This window comes from Bos grunniens, chromosome 16 (genome assembly GCF_055505025.1).
Source record: "Bos grunniens cultivar Pamir isolate PY7600 chromosome 16, Bosgru_T2T1.0, whole genome shotgun sequence".
NCBI lineage: Eukaryota > Metazoa > Chordata > Mammalia > Artiodactyla > Bovidae > Bos > Bos grunniens.
The window spans coordinates 18,466,871-18,492,363 of NC_141180.1; the positions used below are offsets into that span (position 1 = coordinate 18,466,871).

Genomic DNA, 25,493 nt, shown 5'->3' on the forward strand with positions numbered 1-25,493 from the left:
TTACATCAATACCACACTAAGACTGCTGCTGCTGCTGCTGCTGCTGCAAGTCGCTTCAGTCGTGTCCAACTCTGTGCGACCCCATAGATGGCAGCCCACCAGGCTCCCTCATCCCTGGGATTCTCCAGGCAAGAACACTGGAGTGGGTCGCCATTTCCTTCTCCAATGTGTGAAAGTGAAAAGTGAACGTGAAGTCACTCAGTCGTGTCCGACTCTTAGCGACCCCATGGACTGCAGCCTACCAGGCTCTTCCATCCATGGGATTTTCCAGGCAAGAGTACTGGAGTGGGGTGCCATTGCCTTCTCCGACACTAAGACTAGCTCTATATAATAAAGGGAGGCGGGAACAGAGACCCAGAGAGGTGAAGTGACTTACCCAAAGCCACCCAGCTTCCAGGTGTGAGAGTCTGGATTGAAAACAGGATCTACAATCTACACTCTGAGTAATCTGGCCACACTGCCTCAGACAGCAAACAAGGGCTGTTTCTAACCCATGTTACAAACAGAGCCCAGAGAGGTAAAGAGGATTAGCCAGGGTTACACAGCTTCTTGGTGACAGTCTCCTGTACAGAAGCATTTCCTTAGCAACCTTATACAAGCCTGGGACTGTGCCAGGGCCAGATTGAAGGTCACACCTCCTAATCCTAAACACTAACCTCCTAGGAGAGTGGTGAGACACAACTGTGGAATTAGAACAGTATTTATGTTGAGGCAATCTTCCTGGACCACCTCGCCCTAAAGGGAGCCTGTAGTTTGAAGACAAGGCTACTCCCTGAGACAGCTACCTCCAGCACAGCTCAGCAAGTGTCACCTGCCTGCAGCAGAACCAAGGTCACAAACCGGTCACCTGGACCAGCACACACCAGCCAGCACCACCTGGACAAGAACAGCCATCCCTGCCTCCATCCCCAGGCCCGTTTCCATCCCATCCCCAGGAGGTACACAGGGTTCCCAGGAGGAACTTCTGAATTCAGCCAGACTCCTGCAAGAAGGCACCCACTCCACCCAGGAAGGCACCTGGGCTCCCCACTCTGCGCCGGAGAGCCCATGCTGAGGCACAAACGTCTCCGAAGCTTGACCCTGGCTCTAGATGAAACCAAGGCTGTCAGCATGCTAATTAGTGAGCAGAGAGGCTGGGCACACAGACTGATGGCTAAGGAGCCCAACTCTCTGTTTCCTGCTGGCGTATTATTAATTCATTGCGCCTCTCCGCTGGGGCCAGAGAGATGACACAGACTGAGAAAGTTCACATTTCAATTTGCAGCTGAGATGAGAGGAGGGGTTTGGGGAGAAGCGCTAGTCCTCAAGAGGCGAGGGCACAGTGTGGGAAAGCCTCCTCCACCCACCGACCATCTCCTACAGGAAGGAAAGCGCATGTTACAGCGGTCCAATCACGGAGGGCGGCAGGAGCGTGGCTCGGAATTGACAAGCGCCTGGAAACTGCCAGGAGAGGGGGCTGGGTGAACAAACTAGTTCTAAGGAAACCGCACCTAAGGAATACTGTGCAGCGTTAAAGAGACTTTGTGGTATTCTTTCATTAAAGAGACTTTGTGTATTCTTTCTAGAAACTGCCAAGGAAAGATATGCAAAATAGAGTGTTAATTTTTAAAACGCAAAATTAAAAGCAAAATGCAGACCCGTATGTTATATGATTACATTGTCACCACAGAAGGAAAGGAAGGGACAAATGTTCACAGCTTCAGCACAGAAATAAGGGGCAGAGAGTCACTACAATGGATGGTGGCCAGGGAGCACTGAGATGAGGGGGAGAAGGGGTGAAGACGGACTTGACCTCAGCACACGCATGCCAAGTACGTCTGGCCGTCCTACCCCACACCAAAGAGCGTGCCAAGTATTTCTGTATGTTATTTCTGTACCCTAAGGACTCTAAGAAAGAGAGTTTACCCAACTCCTCCCTGTACTCTTTATAAATATGGGGAGAGACACAGCTCTCCCATCACTGAGATCAGCAGGTGATGAGCAAACAGCGAGGCGCATACAGTGTGCAGCGGGTCTGCACAGGTAAGAGGTGGAGTGAGGAAGAGAAGCAAAAGAGGGCCCCACTCTGTTTGTTCATTCCTCCTCCACCTTGGGTGCTGGAGAACAAAAGAGGAGGAGTGAGGCGGTGAGAGGGGCCAACGACCAAGAGAAACAAGGTGGGGTAGGGGAGCCGGCCTTTTGAGGGGCATCCTGTGCTGGGAGGAGGCACGGCCCCGAAAACAGCACAGAGGCCGAAGGCCACAATGGACTGGCCACAGGGCCGAGGGCGACGCGCTTCCTTCTCATTAAACAACAGTCTGAACTGGACAGGGAACAACAGACTAGTTCAAAGTTGGGAAAGGAGGATGTCAAGGCTGTATATTGTCACCCTGCTTATTTCACTTCTTTGCAGGGCATATCATGTGAAACATCGAGCTGAATAAAGCTTAAGCTGCAATCAAGAATGGACACGAGTCTCCAGGAGATGGTGAAGGACAGGGAAGCCTGGTGTGCTGCAGTCCACAGGGTCTCAAAGAGGTAGACACGACTGAGTGGCTGAACAACTGCTGTCTCAACGCCTCACGTAATTTCTCATTTAAGGCGTTTAAGGTTTTTAACTGTCTTGCTTATCACAGTATCTGCAATCGTAAGTGCTCTGTGTGTGTGTGCACGTGTGCACGTGCGTGTGCATGTGTGTGAGGTCTTCAGCGCTGAGCATTTCCCGTTTTCCATGTGTCACTGCTGAGGAACATTTGTCCCTCCCTTTCCTTCTGTCATGACAGTGTAATCATATAACATACAGGTCTGCATATTGCTTTTAATTTTGCTTTTTAAAAATTAACACTCTATTTTGGATATCTTTCCTTGACGGTTTCTAGAAAGAATACCACAATGTCTCTTTAATACTGCATAGTATTCCTTAGGTGCAATTTCCTTAGAACTACAGTTTGTCCACCCAGCCCCTCTCCGTGGCAGTTTCCAGTTGCTTGTCAATTACGAGCCACGCCCCTGCCACCCTCTGTCACCCCTGTGACGTCAGGGGTGTCACTGCACCCCTGACTCATTTGCAGCCATGCATCCAGGTCAGTGAAGCGCAGTGCAGGGCAGTAAGGGAGATGGGAGGCCTTGACAGAACCGAAGCCGGAATCCCTGCGTGCTCCCCCAGCTCTGCCAGGCTCTCCATCTTCTTGCCTGGTTGTCCTTACCTGTGATATGATGGGTGACCCCTAGGCTGCTCCAGATTATTTCCGTAGCACTCTGTAAAAAGCTTCCAAGTGACAGACCATGGCCGCACTACACAGAAATGACCACTAGAGGGCACCATAAAACAGTAAAAATTACCTTGAGAAGGGAAAAGCGGGATAAATTGTGCAGCTGACACTAGAGGGCACCCTTTTCCCCATTTTCTTCAAAAAAAAAAAAAGGGTCGGGATTGAATCCCTTTGTCTCTTGACATGTCCAGGAGGCTGAACCTCTTCTGAAGGTAACCAGGCGAGGACCACGCTGGCTGGCTGGGTGGTGCGGAGGAGAGACTGGTTCACTTGCCCCTCAAAAGGGACAAGACCCTGATGGTGCCATCAAGGGACACCAGTCATGGACTCAACACCTGGGGTGCATCAGGACTGAGCGCTGGGCTACAGGGCCACACACTCTCCTCCCCTGCCTCCTCCTCCCTGGTTTGTCCTTGAGAGGACGACCAGGACAACAGAGGGTCACGTGACCCCACAGAGTGCTGGCTCCTGGCTCCATGCCCTAGAAAAGGTGACAAACTGCTGTCCCTTGGGGAAGCTGGTGGCTCAGAGAAGGAGCAGAGAGGTTATGGGGGGGTTGGGGGGGGAGTCACCAGACACGGTGGGAGGGGCTGGGTGCCTGCAAGGGGACCACACTGCTCAGGTTCCCCACAGCCTGCCCTCCGAGGGACCCTTTCACAGAACTGCCGGAAGGTCTGAAGAACAAAAAAAAAATGCAGGGAATGGGAAGTCACTAGAGAACAGACCTAGAAAGAAACTATTTTATTTTTTTAATCCCTGGAGGGGACAGGTTAAAAAAAAAATCAAGGATATGTGCTGAAGTTCCCCCAAAGGGCCACCGTAAAGCCAGTCTCTAGGAGTCTCCAGAACTGTGTCAGTTCCTTGGGGGAGGCGGAATGCTCAGCATTTCAAGAAGGCAGGGCAGATGTTTGCAGGTCCCTTCTTGGCTCATGGTTTCCAAACGTGCTTTTGGCTAGTGATAAGGCAGTGTGTTGAAGGCTCATGGTTTCTGTGTTCCATTGGCATATGTTCTGGTTTCTGAAAGCCTGTTATATATACTACCACCCTAAGAGCCTGCAATGCTTCGTTTTGAGTGAGGGGGTGGGACTCGGCATAGCTGCATGCTCGGGTGCCTTCGGGGCCAAGCTGGACCTCTAAACGCAGGATGCCGCCCTGTCTGAGGCCATAGGGAGGGCTGGGGGTGGCAGTGACCTTACTGCCCCTCCTCAAAGCACACGGATTTAAACCGTATCAGATCATTCAACAAAGCACCTCTATTCAACTCAACAAAATGCTGCCCCTGTGCCCTTCTGGCAACGGTGTCCTACAGACTCTAGCATTCTAAGAACTAACCCCGAGGAGCCTGAATTTTGCCAGCAAGTGGCAGCATGTGGAAGGATGTCCCTAGTTAGCCTGACTGGTTTCTCCATGGTTCTGTAAGAGTTCAGAAAAAAATTGGCCCCGTGACTTTAAAAATTCAGCCGGAAAGCTTCAAGGTTGAGACGTCTATTTTTTTTTTAACAGAATTCATCACGAATGTTGAGTGCAGTGTGAAAGCTGGTGAGAATGCTGGTGGTGTGTCTGAGTTACCGTTTCTCCCAATCTGGATGCCCAGCCCCGCCTCCCAGGATAGCACAGCTGCAGGGCCGTGGCTGGGATTTATAGGGCTGGGTTCTCCAAGCCTTTTCACTCACCACAGTCCACAGTCCATCTGAAGAACGGCTGATGGAAAGCACTGGCAGCCACCCAGCCCTCAGGACCTCGGTTTCCTCATCTGTAAATGAGGCAGCTGGAGCAGATGGTAATGACCACAACAATGACGATAAAATGGCTGGTGTGCACTGATTCTTTACCATGTACTGGACACTGTTTATTCACCACCTGAGAGCTGCTGGGATCCACTGACATATGTGGTTGATCCCAACCCTGACTGCACCTTCTGCGCCCCAGACTTCAGCAAACTTCTATGCCCTGCTATAGACAGGGATGGCAAGACAAGGCTCTGGAAGGCAAGGAACCCGATGTTAGGAGGGAAACAGCCAAGCATGGGACTAAGTACTTTACATGCTCTTCATAACAACTCAAAAAAGGTCACTGTCCTCATCCACAACCTAGCAAAGGAGGAAAATGAAGCTTTGAAAGCTAGAATATTTTTCCCAATATCCGATAACACACGATTCAGTGTGATCAAAGGAAGAAGGTGTGAAGGAGGATGGTTCCCAAATGACCTGCAGCTTAACCCACCTGGGTTTTCACAGCCCATGAGGCTCCACACCCCAGGGGCTGACCCCGCTCTAGACCCAGAGCCCCTGGCTCCGCAAGGTTCCTGGACTAGACCCCACATGTCTGGGGGCTGTGAGAGGCCAGGTGAGCATCGAGATCATAATTATAACCACATCGACTGCACATGGAGCAGTCATCCATTCATCCATTCACTCATATATTCATTGAGAGCCTGGGTGTCGGGCACTGCGGCCAGCACTGCGACTGTGCAGGGGACACCACTGCATGGCACTGTCGGGGAGGCAGCGAACCACGTAGGGTGATGTGACCCAGAGTTACCAGATGTCTAGTCTAGACCGTGTGGTGAAGGTCAGCCTCTCTGAGGAGGTGTCATTTTAGCTAATGTCAAGATGACAAGAATGTACCGATAATGTAAGTTCTAGAGAAAGAACATTCCAGGCAGAGGGAGGAGCCAGGACAGAGAGATAAGCAGGCCCAGGCCTGGCCTGAAAGTGAGAGGTAAGTGAGACTACAGAGAGGAAGGAAGAGAGTCAGAGGGAGGGGGCCAGAAGGCACCCCAAAACCAGGCGGTGTGGGGCTCGGCGAGCCAGAGAAAGGAGCTCAGACTGTACTCTGACTACAAAGGGAAGTCATGGCACAGAACGCCGTGTGGGTTACACCTTTTATCAGTGTCCCCATCTGCGGTGTGAACAGACACATTCCAGATCACTGGGAAGCAGAGACGGGGGAAAGGCCGATGGGGAGGCCGCTTCAGTGGCTGGAGTGACAGCGATGCAGAAGAGACTGGCGGCCGTGGGGATGGGAGAGTGTCAGGCTTGGAATATGTTTGGGAGGTGTCAGGGCTCTCCAGTTGATTGGAAGCAAGAGAAAGGGGAAGAAGAAGAAAAAAAGGATCATGAGAGTCTTTGGCTTGAGCCACTGCACAGATGTGGTGCCATCTACAGAAATGGGAGGGCTGAGGGGCTGTGGGGTCAGGAGAGGGTCGGGGGTTCTGTTTCAGCCATGTCAGTTCTTGATGCCAGTTAGACCACAGTATGGAGGTGTCAGGCTACCATTTGGCTGCAAGAGTCTTAGGGAATCTATATTCAGGAGTCATGGCTATACACATGGACCTGGCTGAGGTCATTCAAGGAGGCTGTGTAGGCAGATGTGATGCCCAAAATAACCCTGGGGCTCACCAACATTTCAAGGACCCACACCAGTATATGTGATAGAATAAATACGGCCAAAATTTACAACAGATCGGCAAATTAAATATTATGACTCTCCCGCACTCTACAAAATGCAGAGAGGTTGCCACCAGCCTCAGGTCCCACAGTTTACAAGTTGCATCGCAAGGATCAACCCTACAGTAAGCCCCCTACATATGAATGCGCTCCATGCCAACAGCACATTTGTGAGTCCACTTTGTTCCTAACTCCAACAGAGGTAGCCCAGGTATCCAACGAACACATCAGCTCTACAGTGCTGTACTGTAACAGGTGTATAATACTTTTCACACAAATAAGATGTAAAAAACACACAAATATAAAATATTTTAATCTTATACTATAGTACCTTGAAAAGTACAGTAGTACAGCATCACAGCTGGCATAGAGGGGCTGGCCTCAGGCAGGAAGAGTTACTGACTGGAGGAGGGAGAGGAGGCAGGAGATGGCAGAGCTGGAGGACCGTCAGCAATAGGAGATGGAGGGCAAGCTGCAGTTTCACTCACGCCTGATGTTGATGGACCACAGGTTGCAATTTGCAACCTGTTGCAATTTGAAGATCCATATGTAGGGGAGTTACTGTAGTTTGAACTGGGTTCCTGTCACTTGCCTGTGCTTGTTGTCACTGCAGGAGACACTAAAGCAAGTGGAATGCGTCCGTGGAACAAGATGGGCTTCGTTGAAGTCAGAGGGCCTGGTGTGACACCTCATTAGCTGCAGGATCCGGACAACTAACATAACCTCATCAAATGGACTTTCCCAGTGTGCAAATCACTTCTCTTTTTGTCATTTTGCAAATGTCTATTAAGAGTCTATTACATGCCAGGCACTGTGCTAAGTAATGGAGACACGATGGGCATCAGACAGACATCCCTGCTCTATACAGTCTGGTGGGGGAGACAGGCATGTAAACAGGCAATTGCAGTATACTGCAATAAGACTATGATTATGGAAATACCTCTTCTGTCTTCATAGAATAAGTTGCAGCAACCTACGCAGACTTGAAACTTACACACAGTTTCCTTTCTTCCACCTCCATATGCAATAATAGTCCCATATGAAATGTTTCCACTCTTTATAATAGTACCTATGATTTCCATTGGAATAAATAACACACACAGCGTGTAGCCAGTGCTCCATCACTAGGGGCAGTGGCTATGAAGACTTGGATTCTTTGACCTAACACCACCTCTGACTTTGCGGCTCGTTTTTCCCTTCTGTAAATCAGGAATAACAGTAGCTCATTCATAGGGTCATAGTGAGGGTCAGATGAGATAGTATGTATGAAAACATCTTGGAAGCTAGAGGGAACTATATTAAGGCATTAGTAACACATGGTTTCACGCCCACTTGCTAGAGCTATAAAACAGTGTTAACCGAAAGGTCTCATAACCTGTACACTGGGCCCAAAGAAATTTTTTAATAGGTTCTTTGAGAAATAAAATTCTACACAAGAAAATCTGCTTCATCCAAATCACCTACAGTCTGTCCTCAGGAAAACGGATATCTTTTCCTTGAAGTCTCCTCCTACCCTTCCAACGTCCCCTCCCAGCATTTGGCTCCCCCAGGCAAGACCAAAAATGCATGCTGGAAACTGCCCAGGTTGGTTTCTAGTCAGGTTCGTGCATCACCTGAGTCCAGAGTCAGTGCCAAGAAGGCGGGACTGGTAAAAGCTGGCGGTGTGTGTGGTGTGGGCTGTCAGCTGTGCGGGCGGTGGCCAGGGCCTAGGAAGGGGCTGGAGCTGGGGGAGGAGCAGAAAGCTGGCAGGGCCCCTGACAGAGAATCCTTCCTGATTTCCTACTACAGCAAATCTATGCCCTGCACACAGACCAGGCTGCCCTGTCCTGGTGCCAGCAGGAGCCTATCTGTGAAATATAAGTCAGGACAAGCCAGAAGAGAGAAGAGAAGGCTCCATCTCTCCAAGGTGCACCATGGACACAGGGTCCTGAGCAGCCCTGGGGGAGGGCAGGGAACAGACTCCCCACTTCCTCTGCTGATGGTTCAGCTGGAGGGCCTTGTACAGTCAACAACCTGCACAACCGCACTGCTGACCCAGAGAACCTAGCTGCCTCTCTCCCTGGAAGCTAGCTGATTGGAAGAGGTATCGATTCCTTTCGGTGCATTTCTCTCATCATTCATTCAACAAACAGTTATTATGAGCCAACTACACAGGGGACATTATTCTATACTCTGAAAATAAAGAGAGTCCCCACTTTCAAGAAGCTTACTTTTCAGTGCAGGGAGACAGACATACACAAATACGTGTGTGTGTGTGTGTGTGTGTGTGTGTGTGTGTGTGTGTGCATGTGTCTCTATGTGTTTGTATGTGCACTTATGTGCATAATGTGTGTGTTGGGAAAACAATAGTAAAGGCTATGATGAAAACTAAAGCATAATAAAGAGATAGGGTGACTCTGGGGAGGGAACTCTATAAATAGGGGTCAGGAAGGGCTCTCGGAGCAGAGTGCTCAGCGGAGTAGGGGCTGAATAGATCAGATCTGCAGGGAAAGAGTACTCCAGGCAGAGGGAACAGCCAGGGCGAGCACCCTGCAGTGAAGTAGGGTCAAGGAAAGGCCTGAGACAACACAGCTGGAGCAGATGAAGGGAGGACAGATTCAGAGATGAAGCCAAAGATGCCCGTGTGTCTTTGTTGGGGAGAAGTCAAGGTCAAGGTCTAGGAGGGAGGTTGGGCAGAGCCAGGCAGACTGTGCTAAGGACTGGGGTTTGCTCTGTGGGCTGAGAAGCCACGAGAAGGTTCTGAGCAGAGGACCAATGACTCTTCATGGAAACTCTACGCACTATCTTTCCAACTCCTTTGTAAATCATTTTTTTAAAGAACAAAAAGGACCCTTCACTGCAGTGGGGGTGACTCCAGCAGGAGTCACCTAGTCCACTAGGCTCCGGCAGGGAGGCTAGTTAAGAGGTGGTTGCAGTAATCATCCTGGGAAAGTTACTCAAACTTTCTGTGGCTCAACAGCAAATCAGGGGCTATTAACAGTACCAGCCTTATTCAGTTAAAAGGTTTAAATGAATAAAGTGTTTAGAACAGTGCTGGATAGCTAGTAAGTACCACGTAAGTATTTATGGAATAAAAAAATTAAAATAAAATTTCAATTTTATTAAATTAGTTAATTTAACTAATAAATTAATGCTGGACCAGAGAGAGAGTGGGAGACAGAAATGTGACCTGCTACATTTTCCAGGGGAAGTCACCAGGGATTGGCAAGCATCGGGTCTCAGTGTGAGAGAAATCTAGATGACTCCGACATTTCTGGTCTCAGCCCCAGAAAGAGTGTAGGTTCCATTGAGATAGGGAAGAACACAGGAGAAGCAGGCTTGGGGGAAAGTAGATATTTTGCCATTGGACGTCCTGGCCTTGAGATGCCTACAGACACATGAGAAGATGCTAAGTGGGTAGCATTTAAAATCAGGGAAGGAGGAGTTCCCTGTTGGTCCAATGGTTAGGACTCCACACTCCCAATGCAGAGGGCCTGGGTTTGATCCCTGGTTGCGGAACTAGATCCCACAAGCCACAACAGAAGATCCTGTGTGTCGCAACTGAGACCTGGTGCAGCCAAATAAATACATATTTTTAAAGGTAAAAATAATTAAAAATAAATTTAAAAAATTCAGAGGAGGCGTCCTGGCTGCAGATAGACATTTGGGATTCACCAGTGTATTATGGTAACTAAGCGTGGGGGCTGGAAGAGATCACTAGGGAATAGTGTTGGGAAGGGGGACGGAGCCCTGGGCCCTTCACTGTTTAGAGACTGGGAAAAGGAAGAGGAAACTAGTCAAAGAGACTAAGGAGCAACTGGCCAAGGCAGAAAGAGAAAAGGGTGCAGAGAGAATGGCAATGGTCAAATGCTGCTTCTGCTGCCACTGTCATCAAATAAGATGGACATGGAGAATTGTCCACTGGATTTAGCAAAGTGGAGGATTTCCAGGGGAAGTCACCAGGGACTGGCAAGCTTCGGGTCTCAGTGTGAGAGAAATCTAGATGATTCCGACATTTCTGGTCTCAGCCACAGAAAGAGTGTAGGTTCCATTGACTGAGATAGGGAAGAATATAGGAGCAAAGTGGAGGACCACACAAGCATGGTAAGAGCTTTGTTTGGGACAAAAGCCTGATTGGAATGGGTTCCAGAGGGAACTAACTGTAGGAGAAAAATGAGAGGCAGAGCGTACTGACAAAGAGGCTCATCATGCTCGACGCGGGCACCGAACCCCCACGTGGAGCGTGATAGGGGTGAGTCCACAGAAACAAGAGGGACCGCCTGGACAGGGGCCTAGATGCAGAGTGTGTCACTATGGACCAGAGCTCATGCCAGCCTCTTTGATTGCTGCTATTTTCCCAGTGAAGTGGGAAGTAATTGTGGTCATGAGCTAAGAATAAGCTGGCTTATAAGGAGATGTTGGGGTTTGAGTAAAAAGGAAAGTGTGTGAAATCGTCTCTAAAAGAGTATGAGGGTGGATAAAAAAGGAAAAGTAATGAGATTTCATAAAGGAAATCAGTCCTGAATATTCACTGGAAGGACTGATGCTGAAGCTCCAATACTGTGGCCACCTGATGCGAAGAACTAACTCATTGGAAAAGACCCTGATGCTGGGAAAGATTGAAGGCAGAAGGAGAAGAGAGTGACAGAGGATGAGACAGTTGGATGGCATCAGCGACTCTATGGGCATGAATTTGAGCAACCTCCAGGAGTTGGTGACAGAGAGGGAAGCCTGGTGTGCTGTAGCCCATGGGGTTGCAAAAAGTCGGACACAACTAATAGACTGAACCGAACCGAGTGAGATTTCTGGGCAGGACTAAGGGTGGACTTGGTGAGGGGGTCACAAATTTACAGAAAAACCAGTCAGCAAGGCTGTGAGTTACGCTATAGTAATGTTTGACTGTGAAGAAGAGATGGCAAGCAAGCTTTAAGCAGGGTTGGGGTTTTGCCAGACCCATATAATAGAACACCAGAGGGTAAAGGAAGTCAAGAGTGAAAACAAGGAAGTGATTATAACAATGGTGAAGCATGAAGTAGGCTACTGACCGGCTTGGGAGGCATCCAGCGTCCTTTCCCTTGGCTGCTGATTGGCTCTACCTTGGAAGCTGGCAGGAGAAAGTCTTGAGAAGGTAAGTGACCTCAAGTGCAATGTCACTATTTTTCTCTGGAGAGTATTTTTGGTGCTTACAATGGAATTTAATTTGATAAGATGGGAAGTGAGGATATGGCTGGGGAAGGGGCAGTGACCAAGTCATAGGATCAAATGTCTGTGGATGCCAGTGAGATTAAAGAATCTGGGGACTAAAGCACCAGAGGGAGGGAACCAGACAGAAAAGAGAGGGGAGTCCAGCAGTAGGACGCTTGAAATTGAGATCATGGAGCAGTGCAGTTACGACGTGGTCCACACTGACCAAGGAAATGAGGCCAGGCAAAAGTTGTCGAGTTAAACCATCAAGTAGAAGAGGTTAAGGAACCAAGAGGCCAGGGTACAAGAAGGGTCATCTACTAACCAAGAACTGCTGTCAGGAGAAAAGATGGGGAGAGAGGCAGTAAGCAAGAGCTAAAACCTTCCTGGGATGAAGGAGCAGGCCTAGGAGTCTGCAGATAGATGCACAGGGAAGGAGTAGCAGGTGGTGGTGTCTGATGCCATGAGCTCCAAACTGGCATTTTAGTACAGGAGTGAGGAATAATAGTCTGGAAGCAACAATGGCAAGCAGGGAGACACCTATCCCACCTACAGCCTCAAGAGTACCAAGCAGTATGGGAGGGAAGGCAGCCACCACATGACACAGCTGCAGATCGAGTAGCATTCTTGGGGGAGAGGCAGGGTCCAATCAGAACAGGAGGCAAAGGGAATGTCGAGAGAAGGCTCCTGTTGATGATGGAACATGAGTCCTAGCCAGCGTGATATCAGGGTTTGGGAAGTGGGGAAGGAACAGGAAGTGGGTCTGACTAAGGCATGCACAGAGCCTTTCAGGGAGGGAGTTTGTGGTGAGGACAAAGGCTTAGTGGTATTAATCATGGAGATCTCCCAGCAGACTGCAGTGATGGCTGTGAGTGTTGGGGAGCAGGGAGTCTGGGGCCATGCCACTGTCTCTATCACCTCCCACTGTCTCTGCGACACACTCCAACTGGGTCCTGTCCCCATCATCCTCCTGAAACTGTTCCCATGAAGGCCACCTCTGTATTGCCAAAACCCACGATTCCTTCTCCATCCTCATCTTATTTGACCTTTTAGAAAATCTTGGATGATTTGGGAGAATGGCATTGAAACATGTATAATATCATATGTGAAACGAATCGCCAGTCCAGGCTCGATGCAGGATACAGGATGCTTGGGGCTGGTGCACTGGGATGACCCAGAGGGATGGTATGGGGAGGGAGGTGGGAGGGGGATTCAGGATGGGGAACACGTGTACACCCGTGGAGGATTCATGTTGATATATGGCAAAACCAATACAATATTGTAAAGTAATTAGCCTCCAATTAAAATAATTTATATTAATAAAATAAAATAAAATTAATTTAAAAAAAAAGAAAATCTTGCACAGATGAAGACTCCTTCCTTCTGAAAACACTCTTCTTTCCACTTCTTTGTCCCTGTATCCTCTGGCTTTTTGCCTACCACCCTGGCCGCTCTTTCTGACCTCTTTGGTGAGCTCCTCCTCTACCATTACTCTTAAAGGCTAATATGTCCCTAAGCTATTGGTGTGCTGCCCTATTTCACCTTTTCATGGGTTTGCCCTGATGAAAGCACAATCTCTCCTGATTCCCGCTGCCACTCCATCCTCCAACTACCAAACCTAAGACTTATTCACATATTCCCAGCCGTGGAGAAGTGACTTTTTCAGTAAGTACTGTAGGAATTCTTGAGTTAGGTCATACGGCAGGCATTGAGTGACATGTAGAACGTGCAAGACAAGTCTCTGCCCTCAAGCTGTTCAGCATCCCCCTAAGACGACACGATGGAGGTGCATAAAAGTATAGCACTTCTGATTATGAAAAAAATACCAACTAGCAGAGTTGGACCATATTCAAATGGTCATCTACTTCCTCCTACTCAATTTTCAAAGCCACAATGAGATGACTCACCACCTATAAGGCCACCCTGGGAATCAGACCCAAGTCTCTCAACCCCTAGGCCAGTGCTCTTGCCATGACACCTCAATGGCTGGTTGAGATCAGCAGTTAAGTACCATGAGACCTAAAATAAAAGGCACTGTGCCTTTGAAGTTAGAGGCATGTATTCTAATACCAGACTTCCAGGGTACAAATCACTAATGAACCTCAAACCACAGTTCCAATGCCGTAATAATTATCTGCGGAGAATCACTTAACTTCCCTGTGCCTTGTCAGTTAAATGTGGACAATAATTGTACTACCTCATAGTAAGGATGAGGAATCACATGAGTTAACACAGGTAAGGTGCTTAGAATGTCGCTGGCACTTAGAGGGCTATGTGAGGTTTTAAAGGCTAACACACTGGTAAGTGATCAATAGGAGAGAAGGTTTGTTAAGTGCTGGGTACCCACTTCCTCTCTGGACCCCAGGAGCCTGGCACATGTCACCGAATGAATGAGCTAACGAACATTAACATCTATAGGAAAACAACACCAGGGATCACCTCCATCTGCCCCAATTTGCACCATCCAGGATGTCCATCAAAACCAGGGAGGAAAATTCCACCATGACCAGCACTATCAAAAAAACACCTAGTCTAACATCTACTAACTCAGTCCAAGGCAAGAGGAGATAAAGACGTACAAACCTCAGGACATGTATTAATAAACAGGTAGAATAAACACTGGCATCAGAAGGACAAATCAAAGTCCCTGGGTGGGAGGTAAATCTGGTGCCACTGAGAATTAAATGCAATACTATCTTCCTTTAATTTATGACTCCAAGGAATAAAATCCCAGTTCTCAATAAGCATCAGTCAGGGTAAACATGGCCCAAGACAGAACATAAATCCTTTGACTCTACACAAAAAGAAACAAAGGCGGTGTGGGAAGGAGGGAGAGGCTGGAATCTTGGTCAATCCCTTCTATCCACTGAACACTTGCCCTCAAATAAAATCGTTCACTCAATAATATACCAGAAAGAGGAGGGTTAGCAGCAATTCTGGAGGGAAAAACGAGATAGGTGCTTCACATTTTGATAGATTCTCCATGGTTTACAGAGCTCCTCTTTTCAGGAAAGCTTGGGATGTGAATCAGACCCCAGGTCCTGATGCCCAGGCTCTTGGTAAACTAAATGCGCTTGGGAAGGGGAGTGGGAGTGGGAAGAGTGGGGAGCGGCTCTCGGGACGTCCTTAGACCTCCGTGAGGTTCCAGGAGCCTGTGGCTGGTTAGTGAGATGGATCCGGTCTGACCTCGGAGGCCTAGCTCGGAAGGTCAAGCCTCTCTTTTGGCCGCAGCAGAGATAGCTCCATCTGCTCCGCTGGGCCCATCATCTTTTCCCACGTGACCCCACATGCCCTCGGCTCCTCCCTGGCCCCATGCGCCCCTCTTCCACCCTGCCACCCCCGGTACTCACTCCCACTCCTTGCGCCGCGCCTGCGGGGTGCTCTGCATCTTGTGCGCCTCGTGGGCCTTGATGATGTCCCGCTGCTCGATGAGACCCCCGCGCCGCCGCTTCATCACCTCGGGGCTCACCGGCAGGAAGGGGCTGGAGCCGCCCTCCCAGCCCGGGCCCTCGCCCTCCTGCACCGGGAAGAAGTTGTCGAAGCCGCCGGCGGCGCGCGGGGAGGCCGGCAGCATGCCCGCCTCGTCGGAGGCCTCGGCCTCGAGCAGGGCGCACTGCTGGGGCCGCCATGCCTCCTCCTCGGGCAGGGCCAGGACGTGGCGGCAGCGGCGGCTCGCGGCGCCGGGCTCAGGGCTCCCGCCCGCGGCCGGGCAGAGGGCAGGCTCGGGCAGCCTGTGGCCGGGGCTCAGTCCATGCATCTCGGGCACCATCACAGAACATTGCTCTGCGCGGGGAGGTGGGAGAGAGATAAGGGGTGGGAGGGCAGGGAGGGGAGGGGTGGGCACGAGGGAGATAGAGAAGAGAAAGAGGTTAATGACGTTGTCCTCTGGGGCAAGGCTTCTGGCCTGGCCCAGAAACTGGCACACAGCTGGCTCTCAATAAATGATTGTGGCACTCTGGAGCACCCATCCTGGAGCAGGCTGTGTGCCAGGTGCTGGCAATAAATGATGGCTGAACTTGGGAGCATCCACTATGGACCACGCTGTGTGCCAAGTGCTGGGTGTTTAGAGTCAGGAGAAGCAGGTTTGATTTTTGCCCCATGAACTTCAATCTGGCACAGACAGCAGAAGTTAAAGCCATAATTATAGGCAACTGTGATCAATGTCTCAGGGTGCTGAGAGAAGGATGCCAAAGGCTGTCCTTCTCAGCCCCACCTTGACAGCTAGCTGGCCATCCCAGCCTGTCTATGGTGAAAGAATCTCCTTACCCCTCTCCCCAGGGACCCAGCTTTTCTGGGGAACCCACCCACCACCTGCTCCCCTAACTCTCATACTCTCTCTGGTGGTGCAAGTTATTGATGAAAACTGGGTCCCACACACAGTTCCTTCCTCACTTTCTTATGCTCATTCCAGCAGGGTCTGAGGAGCATGTGTGGAATCAGGTACCCTGGCTGGCTCCCTTGAGGCTGGTTTTCCTCTTCCATACCAAGGAAGAGGTAGCCGGATTTGCCCCTATGAGACACACTCATTCAATCAACTCTGACTGAAGCCTTAACCACGAGTCTGGCACTGGGCATGCCAAGATGAGCTGGATTTAGTCCACATCCTCCTCCTTGGAGGAACATGATGAACATGAATTTGACCACACAGCCTGATGTGCTGTGATTGAGGTGGGCCTGATAGCTATGTGAGCTCATGTGCGGGTCCCCTCAGCCCACTTGTGGGCTTTGTGGAGGAAGTGACCCTCAGGCTGGGTGAGGAAAAGGAGAAGATTACCAGCAAAAGGGAGAGCATGCACAGAGAGGATGCAGGTCAGGAAGCAACAGTTAGAACTGGACATGGAACAACAGACTGGTTCCAAATAGGAAAAGGAGTATGTCAAGGTTGTATATTGTCACCCTGCTTATTTAACTTATATGCAGAGTACATCATGAGAAATGCTGGGCTGGAAGAAGCACAAGCTGGAATCAAGATTGCCAGGAGAAATATCAATAACCTCAGATATGCAGATGACACCACCCTTATGGCAGAAAGTGAAGAGGAACTAAAAAGCCTCTTGATGAAAGTGAAAGAGGAGAGTGAAAAAGTTGGCTTAAAGCTCAACATTCAGAAAACGAAGATCATGGCATCCGGTCCCATCACTTCATGGGAAATAGATGGGGAAACAGTGGAAACAGTGTCAGACTTTATTTTGGGGGGCTCCAAAATCACTGCAGATGGTGACTGCAGCCATGAAATTAAAAGACACTTACTCCTTGGAAGAAAAGTTATGACCAACCTAGATAGCATATTCAAGAGCAGAGACATTACTTTGCTAACAAAGGTCCATCTAGTCAAGGCTATGGTTTTTCCAGTGGTCATGTATGGATGTGAGAGTTGGAGTGTGAAGAAGGCTGAGCGCTGAAGAACTGATGCTTTTGAACTGTGGTGTTGGAGAAGACTCTTGAGAGTCCCTTGGACTGCAAGAGGATCCAACCAGTCCATTCTGAAGGAGATCAGCCCTGGGATTTCTTTGGAAGGAATAATGCTGAAGCCGATACTCTAGTACTTTGGCCACCTCATGCGAAGAGTTGACTCATTGGAAAAGACTCTGATGCTGGGAGGGATTGGGGGCAGGAGGAGAAGGGGACGACAGAGGATGAGATGGCTGGATGGCATCACTGACTCGATGGATGTGAGTCTGAGTGAACTCCGGGAGATGGACAGGGAGGCCTGGCATGCTGCGATTCATGGGGTCGCAAAGAGTCGGACACGACTGAGCAACTGAACTGAACTGAACTGAAGGACTTAGAAAGAGTTCCCATAGCAAGTGTGAGGTCTGGGGGACAGTCCTGAATTGAGAGAACCTAAACTTACCATCTTTTCCAGACCTCTACCTCCTATTTCCCTCCCAGCCAAGAGCCCAACACCCGTGATTCCCAGCCTCTTCTCCACCCGCGTTCCAAACCATGCCCCTAGTGACACAGCTGGCACAAACACGCCCCCGTGGCTCCAAAAAGTGCCGTTTGGTCTACATACTGGGAGGAGCCCAGGTATCCACATCACTAATCCAGGGCTTAGTGAGCACCTATGATGAACTGAGGACTAGGCTGGGCCCCCAGGGGAGGCATCTTCCCACACCCTGCTCCACCTTCCACAGTCTGGACTGCATACCAAATCGCAAATCATAAAAACTTAGAATATTAAAATGGGCAGGAATCTTAAGTGTCGAGCCGTATCATTTTATAGGTGAGATCCAGAGAGATAAAGAGTCTTGCTCAGACTAGTCATACTAGAAATAAAAGAGCAGGAAAGGGCTCAGATTTTAAATTTAACTCACAGTTTTTTCCACTATATTGATCACACTGCCTCTAACCCATGAAGCAAAATCCATAAATGCCCCCTCAACCCCCTCCTCATTATATTAAGGAAGCAGGTAGAAAAGGCAGGATGGGGATTTCCCTGGCAGTCCAGTGGTTAAGACTCCTTGCTTCCACTGTGTGGGGCTGGGGGGGGGGGTGGTGGGGAGGGGGGTGTTCTATTCCTGGTTGGGGAACTAAGATCCCACATGCCTCAAGGTGCACCCCCCCACCAAAAAAAAAAAGGCAAGATGATTTTAGTGCATAGCTGATCAAGCCTGGTATGAGTGTCAAATAGACCCTGATCTCCCTGAGGAGTGGGCCAGACGTATCTTCCTCATTTGTCTCCTACATTTCGAGCACGTGGACTGGTCATCCCAGCTGGCACAGCTCCACACCCAACAGCTCAGAGATAGAGGGGAGGAGGCCCTGGGGATGCACTGACCAGCCTTAGGTATGCAGCCACCAAGCTAGATCAAGAGGGCAAGGGCGGGGGAGATAAAGGGTCCCAGATAAGCTTGCAGGAGAGGAGAAATGAAGGGGAAAATCCATTTCCAATCCTGCACACAGTTGGGTGGGTCCCTAGAAAGAGTGATTCATGTTCCTCACGTTGTCATCCTGTCTCAACTCTGCTTGATGGATTTTAAATTTATCCTTCATTCCTACAATGTTTAAATGTCTCTCCCCCACCACACACATGCACACACCCCTCCCTGGCTGCTCCCTCTCTCTCCGCAGGCTTTAGCACCACCAGAAACCCAAGCAGCCTCGGGTTCTCTGCAGCCGAGAGAACCTTCCTCATGTCCCCGCTTGGCAGAGGCTCCCGGACCACCCTCCCAGCTCCCACCAAGGACCTGGCTCCTTGTCTCTGATTCCTGGCCCACCCTCTCCCTCCTCAATGGATTCCCCCTTCCCAGACACTCTGCCAAGTTGAGTCACATCTTTTGCCAAAATTACAGCAGCAGTAATATGCACCACAGCACTCCTGCTTCAACAGAATCAATTTTACGAATATCAAAACATGAAATTATCTCATCTTTCCTTTAAGAATTCCTGTTAAACAACCCTTCTATTATTGATATAAATGTTCATCATGGGAATCTGTCGCCCCCACCGCCTGCCAAGCTGGCCAGTCCCCAGGTCTGGCTATCATCGAGCTGAGAAAACATCTTTCATCTCAGGAAATTTAGACGAGACGGAGTCTGCATCTTCCAGGGAAGGACATTTGAATCTCTCTATACTTAGCTTTTCTCCCAGCCCCCAAATTCTGGCATTCTTTGAATACCTGGAGATCAGAGATCTTGTCTGGATTTATCTTTCTATATCCAGACCCTAGGACTAAGTTCAACACGTAGGAGACTGTTGTGGTGGTCACTGATGAGGGCTTCCCTCATGGCTCAAACAGAAAAGAATCTGCCTGCAATGCAGGAGACCTGGGTTCAATCTCTGGGTCGGGAAGATTCTCTGGAGAAGAGAATGGCAACCCACTCCAGTATTCTTGCCTGGAGAATTCTGTGGACAGAGGAGCCTGGTGGGGGTCCACGGGGTCACATGGCGGTCACTGATAACTGTTAGTCATATAGTCTGGTTATCCCCATCCCGGGCACATGGTAGGATATACACCCTGGCCCCCTGAGGTTCATGTGAGCTTGCTGACCTGTGAGTTGTGAGTGGAGGATGTACATCATTTCGAGGCCAAGCACTTAAAACCAGTGTGAGGCCTCTAGATCTAGAGGGACAGGTACATTTTCTGTAAAAGGACCAGATAGTAATTATTTCAGACGTTGCAGTCCATGTAATCTTTCTTGCAAATACTCAAATTCTGCGGTTGTAGCCTGAAGCAACCAGACAATATGTAAATGAATGTGTGTGACTGGGTTCTGATAAAACTTTATTGATGAACTTTTGTAAACTTTGCCCTTTCAACTGGACCTTTTGGACACCATCATGGCCACTTAGTCTGTGTCCACAAGTTCTATAGAGCAGCAGAAATAAAGAGAGGATCAGATCAGATCAGATCAGTCGCTCAGTCGTGTCCGACTCTTTGCGACCCCATGAATCGCAGCAACAGAATGGAGGGTGGACACATCAAGTGAGAAGCTTCCTGAGGGCAAAGTTTCTGTCATGTGTGCCCACCCCCAGTCTCTAGGGGAAGGAAAACAGACCCTGCTGCTCTGCGATAATGGCTCAAGAATGAGCTCATGAAAGCCCCGAGGACACCTATCTTACTCCTCTAAACTTGCCTTCCACTTACTTCTCTTCTTCTTCTTTGTTGGTTTGTTTGACTAATACGCAAGGTGGTGGTGGTGGTGGTTTAGTCGCTAAGTTGTGATCTTAGCGATCACAACTCTTGCGATCCCGTGGATTGTAGCCTGCCAGGCTCCTTTGTCCATGGGATTCTCCAGGCAAGAATACTGGAGTGGGCTGCCATTTCCTTCTCCAGGGGATCTTCCCAACCCAGGAAGGTATGCCAGGTACGGGATCTTAAATTATGGTGATCCTGAGGAGGAAGAAGGTTTAGGCACATTTGTAATCCAGCAGCCCCATTAAACTTATTTGTCTCCCTTTGTTTGTCAGCCCACATAGGGAAGCAGAGTAAGGGCTCTCCTTTCCACTCTTACTCCCAAGCACCTTGCACTGATGAAGATGCTCAAGCCAGTGGTCCACACACCTGCCTGCCTCTGAAACCTTCTCTCCTCTCTCCCCTCAGAGCCAAAGTCAAGATCTTCCTCCCAAAAGGAACAAACTCTTTGGACCATCAAGAGTTTTAATTTTAGGGGCTTCCCTGGTGGTTCTGTGGTTAAGACTCCACACTTCCAATGCAGGGGGCAAAAGTTCAATCTCTGATCAGAGAAATAAGATGCCACATACTGAGTGGTATGGCAAAAATAATATATATTAATATATATATACATATACTTTTTTAAAGAGTTTTAATTTTATCCATCTATCTTTGATTGCTTTAGTAATAATGGTCCATGCATCCCCTTGGCATGTCCTTGCCTCTCAGACCCAACAGGTGAGTCCACCATGTTGAAGACATAAATCGTCCTCTCATTGGGTTCATGCCCATTCCACTCCCACCCCTCACTTTCTGATTCTTCCAGAACGTGAACATCTTCCAGTCACCTTCTGAGAGACGGATACATCAAGAAGTCAACAAAGTCACAATGCTCTTGTGAACGTACTGCCTTCAAACCCTGAAAGTTTTTAGTTGAGCAAGGAGGAAGAAGTCAGCCCTGGATGCCCCACCAAGCAGCACAGGCTGGGAGACAGCGAACAGAAGTGGAGCTGACGGGCAGTAAAAGGTGACTGGGAGGCTCACAAATGTCCCTCAGCTGGACCTGAGATACCCGAGCCCTGCACCTTTGTCTGCCCTGGGCAGGGAGAGGGCAGAAGGGTCCCCATCCAACCATAAGGAATGAGAACTCACAAGAGGAAAACACTTTTTAAAAAGCTACTACACAACTGAGATACCATTCTGAGTTCTTTTCTAAAAATGATGCTCTAGAGAAGAGAATTGACATACTTAGTGGGCTTCCTGTCCAGCAAAACAAAAGGCAGGGAATGACCCTACTCCTCATCCTCACCCACCTACTCAGAGAGGAACATTCCTGGTACGGTGATAAATATTCATCTAGGGATTCTTATCTGAGCTAGCTTGCTACCTGACCACAAAGGAGGAGTAAAAGCTGGATTGTTCACTTGGGGTAACCTCCCAGGGTTGTGAGTCTCAAGCTTTAGTGTCCATCAGAAGCATCTACATTGCTGATTTTAAAATGCAGCTTCCTGGGACCTTCCTCCAGAGATTCTCATGCAATAGATCTTAGGTGGGTTCAGGAATCTGCAGTTTTAATAAGCACCACCTCATCTCCACCACTCCCAGGAATCAAGTCTTGAGTAACACTGTCCTAAAGGCAGGAAATGTCCTGAGAGATTGTGCCAAGTGGATAAGAAGTAATATCTTGGATGAATTAGGATGTTAAAGGCCCGTAGGTGGGACAGTGTCCCTTTCACTCATGTTCAGTCTGCATCATGAACTGAAGGTACCAAAAAACATCCAGGATGAGCTCCTTGACCCACCCCCACTCCTGCAAAACTCCATCCTCCCCTAGACTGACATCCGTTTTTGCCCATCCCACATCCCTCTCCATATGTCCATGTTGTTATGCTGACCGTTCAGGGATGGGCTAATGTCCAAGAGCATTTGACAGGTTGGTGTATTTTGAATGGAAACCGAGACCCAAGGAAGACACATAACTTCAAACTGGTGTCAGCAGCTCAGGGCTCAGGATATAGTTCTGCCATTTGCTAGTTAAGCAAGCTTTAGTAAGTCACTTCTTTAGGTCAGTTTCCTCTCCTGAACAATGATAATAATTATATAATTTCTACTATTTAATACAATATTTACTAATAAATATATTCTGTAATTATATTGTCAATAATAATATAACCTGTCTTTCAGAAGTCTGTGGTGAAACTCAAATAAGATAGACTCTCAGAAAAAACTTGGAGATGTGAATTATGTAAATATGAAGGAAAAAAGAGAGGCTTGGAGCCATAATGCTGAAGCCATGCAGCCTAGGTATGAATTCCAGCTCCCCTCTGACCAAATGAATCCCTGGACAAACGACAGAGTCTTTCATTTCCTCATTTTAAAACATCACTAAGAGCAGATTCTTCATAGGGTTGTTTTGAGAACAGAAGCACATAGAATAGTAGAAACACATAGAACAGTACCTAATAAAAATGCCCAATAAATGTTAGCTCTTGTTTTTATTATATAAATGACATATTTTATTAGGTAAATAATGCTAGTAAAAAAAAAAAAAAAACGCAAATATCGATGGTTTAACCCAAGTGCAAGTGCAAGGGTTATTCACTCAGTCATGTCTGACTCTTTGCCATCCCAAGGACTGCAGCCCACCAGGCTCCTCTGTCCATGGAATTCTTCATGTAAGGATACTGGACTGGGTAGTCATTCCTTTCTCCAGGAGATCTTCCCAATTCGGAAATCAATTCTGGCCTCCCTCATTGCAGGCAGATCTGAGCCACCCAGGAAGCCAAATACAGCATGATGACAGTTGTTAATATGACTATATGCTACATGTGAAGGTTGTGGAGAGTTGAACCTAAGATGTCTCATCACATGGGAAAATTTTTTTCATTTTTCTTTTTTTTGATCTATTTGAGATGATGAATGTTAACAAGGCTGATGGTGGTGGTCATTTCATTATGTATATAAGTAACGACCTTGAACTTATACACTGCTGTATGTCAATTGTATCTCAATAAAACTGGAAAAATAATTTTTTTAAAAAAAGGTTTATTTCTCTCTCATGTCATAGTCAAATAATGCAAGTTGGCCTAGAAGATGGGAAAGACCCTGCACCCCGTCATTCCAGGACCCAGACTGATCTCATTCATGGGCCCTGTCATCCCCTAAGGATGGCATTGTTTTTTAAGGGCTGGAAAGTAAATATTTTAGGCTTAGCAGGGCGTGAGTTTCAGCTGCAACTCCTCACCACAGCCTTTGTAGTATAAAAGTAGCCATAGATAACACATAGACAAATGAATGTGATTGCTTCAATAAAACTTTATTAACAAAAATAGGCAGCTAACAACTGAGCCTAGAGCCTCATCATCCTCCACTAGACTTTTTCTCTCCAGCCAGGAGACAAAGAAAAAGAAAAAGCACTTGGGGATTCTTACAAAAGGTCTAGAGGCCAGATCTGGAAGTGATGTATAGCATTTCCCCCCCTTCCATTAGCCAGAACTGTCTCCTGGCCCTGCTTAATCAAAGGAGAGCAGAAATGCAATCTACCTGCATGTCAAGGATAGGAAGGAGAAACCTATAGAGATCATCTGCGTCACACAACTGCTATCTATATTATGATATAACCACAAAAGTGAATCAAATTGAATATTGGCCAATCCAGTGAGTTATTAATCAACTACTATAAATTAGCCACATCATAGTATGCACAGAGAGAAACAGATATATTTTACACAAAAGAAAAAGGCTAAGTGGTGTGATACTCAATTCACCAAAGGATCCTGAGGACTTGGGAAACAAGACCTCAGCAACGCAAAGTGTTGGTGTTGGCCTTAATCAATTATGCAGCAGGCTCACACTACAGACTACCCCCCTTCAAAACACATATAAACACACACACACACACACGCACATACACACACATTGGCCTTTAAGCTACATGAAGAGAGAGACCGTATGCCAGCAAATTTGGGAAACTCAGTAGTGGCCACAGGACTGGAAAAGGTCAGTTTTCATTCCAATCTCAAAGAAAGGCAATGCCAAAGAATGTTCAAACTATCGTATAATTGTACTCGTTTCACATGCTAGAAAGATTATGTTCAAAATTCTTCAAGCTAGGCTTCAGCAGTATATGAGCCAAGAACCTTCAGATGTACAAGTTGGATTTAGAAAAGGCAGAGGAACCAGAGATCAAATTGCCAACATCTGCTGGATCATCGAAAAAGCAAGAGAATTCAGAAAAACATCTACTTCTGCTTCACTGACTACGCTAAAGCCTTTGACTGTGTGGATCACAAGAAACTGCAGAAAATTCTTAAAGAGATGGGAATATCAGAACACCTTACCTGCCTCCAGAGAAATCTGTATGCAGATCAAGAAGCAATGGTTAGAACCAGACATGGAACAACAAACTGGTTCCAAATTGGGAAAGGAGTACGTCAAGGCTGTATATTGTCACTCTGCTTATTTAACTTATATGCAGAGTACATCATGTGAAATGCCAGGCTGGATGAAGCACAAGCTGGAATCAAGATTTTGGGGAGAAATATGAATAACCTCAGATATGCAGATGACAACACCTTTATGGCAGAAAGTGAAGAGGAACCAAAGAGCCTCTTGATGAACGTGAAAGAGGAGAGTGAAAAAGGTGGCTTAAAACTTAACATTCAAAAAACAAAAATCATGGCATCTGGTTCTATCACTTCATGGCAAATAGATGGGGAAACAATGGAAACAATGACAGATTTTATTTTCTTGGACTACAAAATCACTGCAGATGGTGACTGGTCTTTTCATGAAATTAAAAGACTCTTGCTCCTTGAAATAAAAGCTATGATGAATCTAGACAGAGTACTAAAAAGCAGAGACATTACTTTGCTGATAAAGGTCCGTATAGTCAAAGCTATGATTTTTCCAGTAGTCATGTACGGATGTGAGAGTTGGACCATTAAGAAGGCTGAGAGCCAAAGAATTGATAGTTTCGAACTGTGGTGCTGGAGAAGATTCTTGAGAGTCCCT

General features: G+C 48.0%; 1 protein-coding gene across 2 annotated transcripts in view; it reads right to left on the minus strand.

Annotated features, from left to right (window-relative positions):
* Nucleotides 1-25,493, minus strand: part of CACNA1E (calcium voltage-gated channel subunit alpha1 E) — a 675,786-nt gene that overhangs the window by 402,010 nt on the left and 248,283 nt on the right. For both annotated transcript variants that reach the window (XM_086343500.1, XM_086343501.1), the window contains one exon: nucleotides 15,214-15,646. In XM_086343500.1, the coding sequence (XP_086199626.1) occupies nucleotides 15,214-15,646 (433 nt within the window). The remainder of the gene's footprint in view (nucleotides 1-15,213; nucleotides 15,647-25,493) is intronic.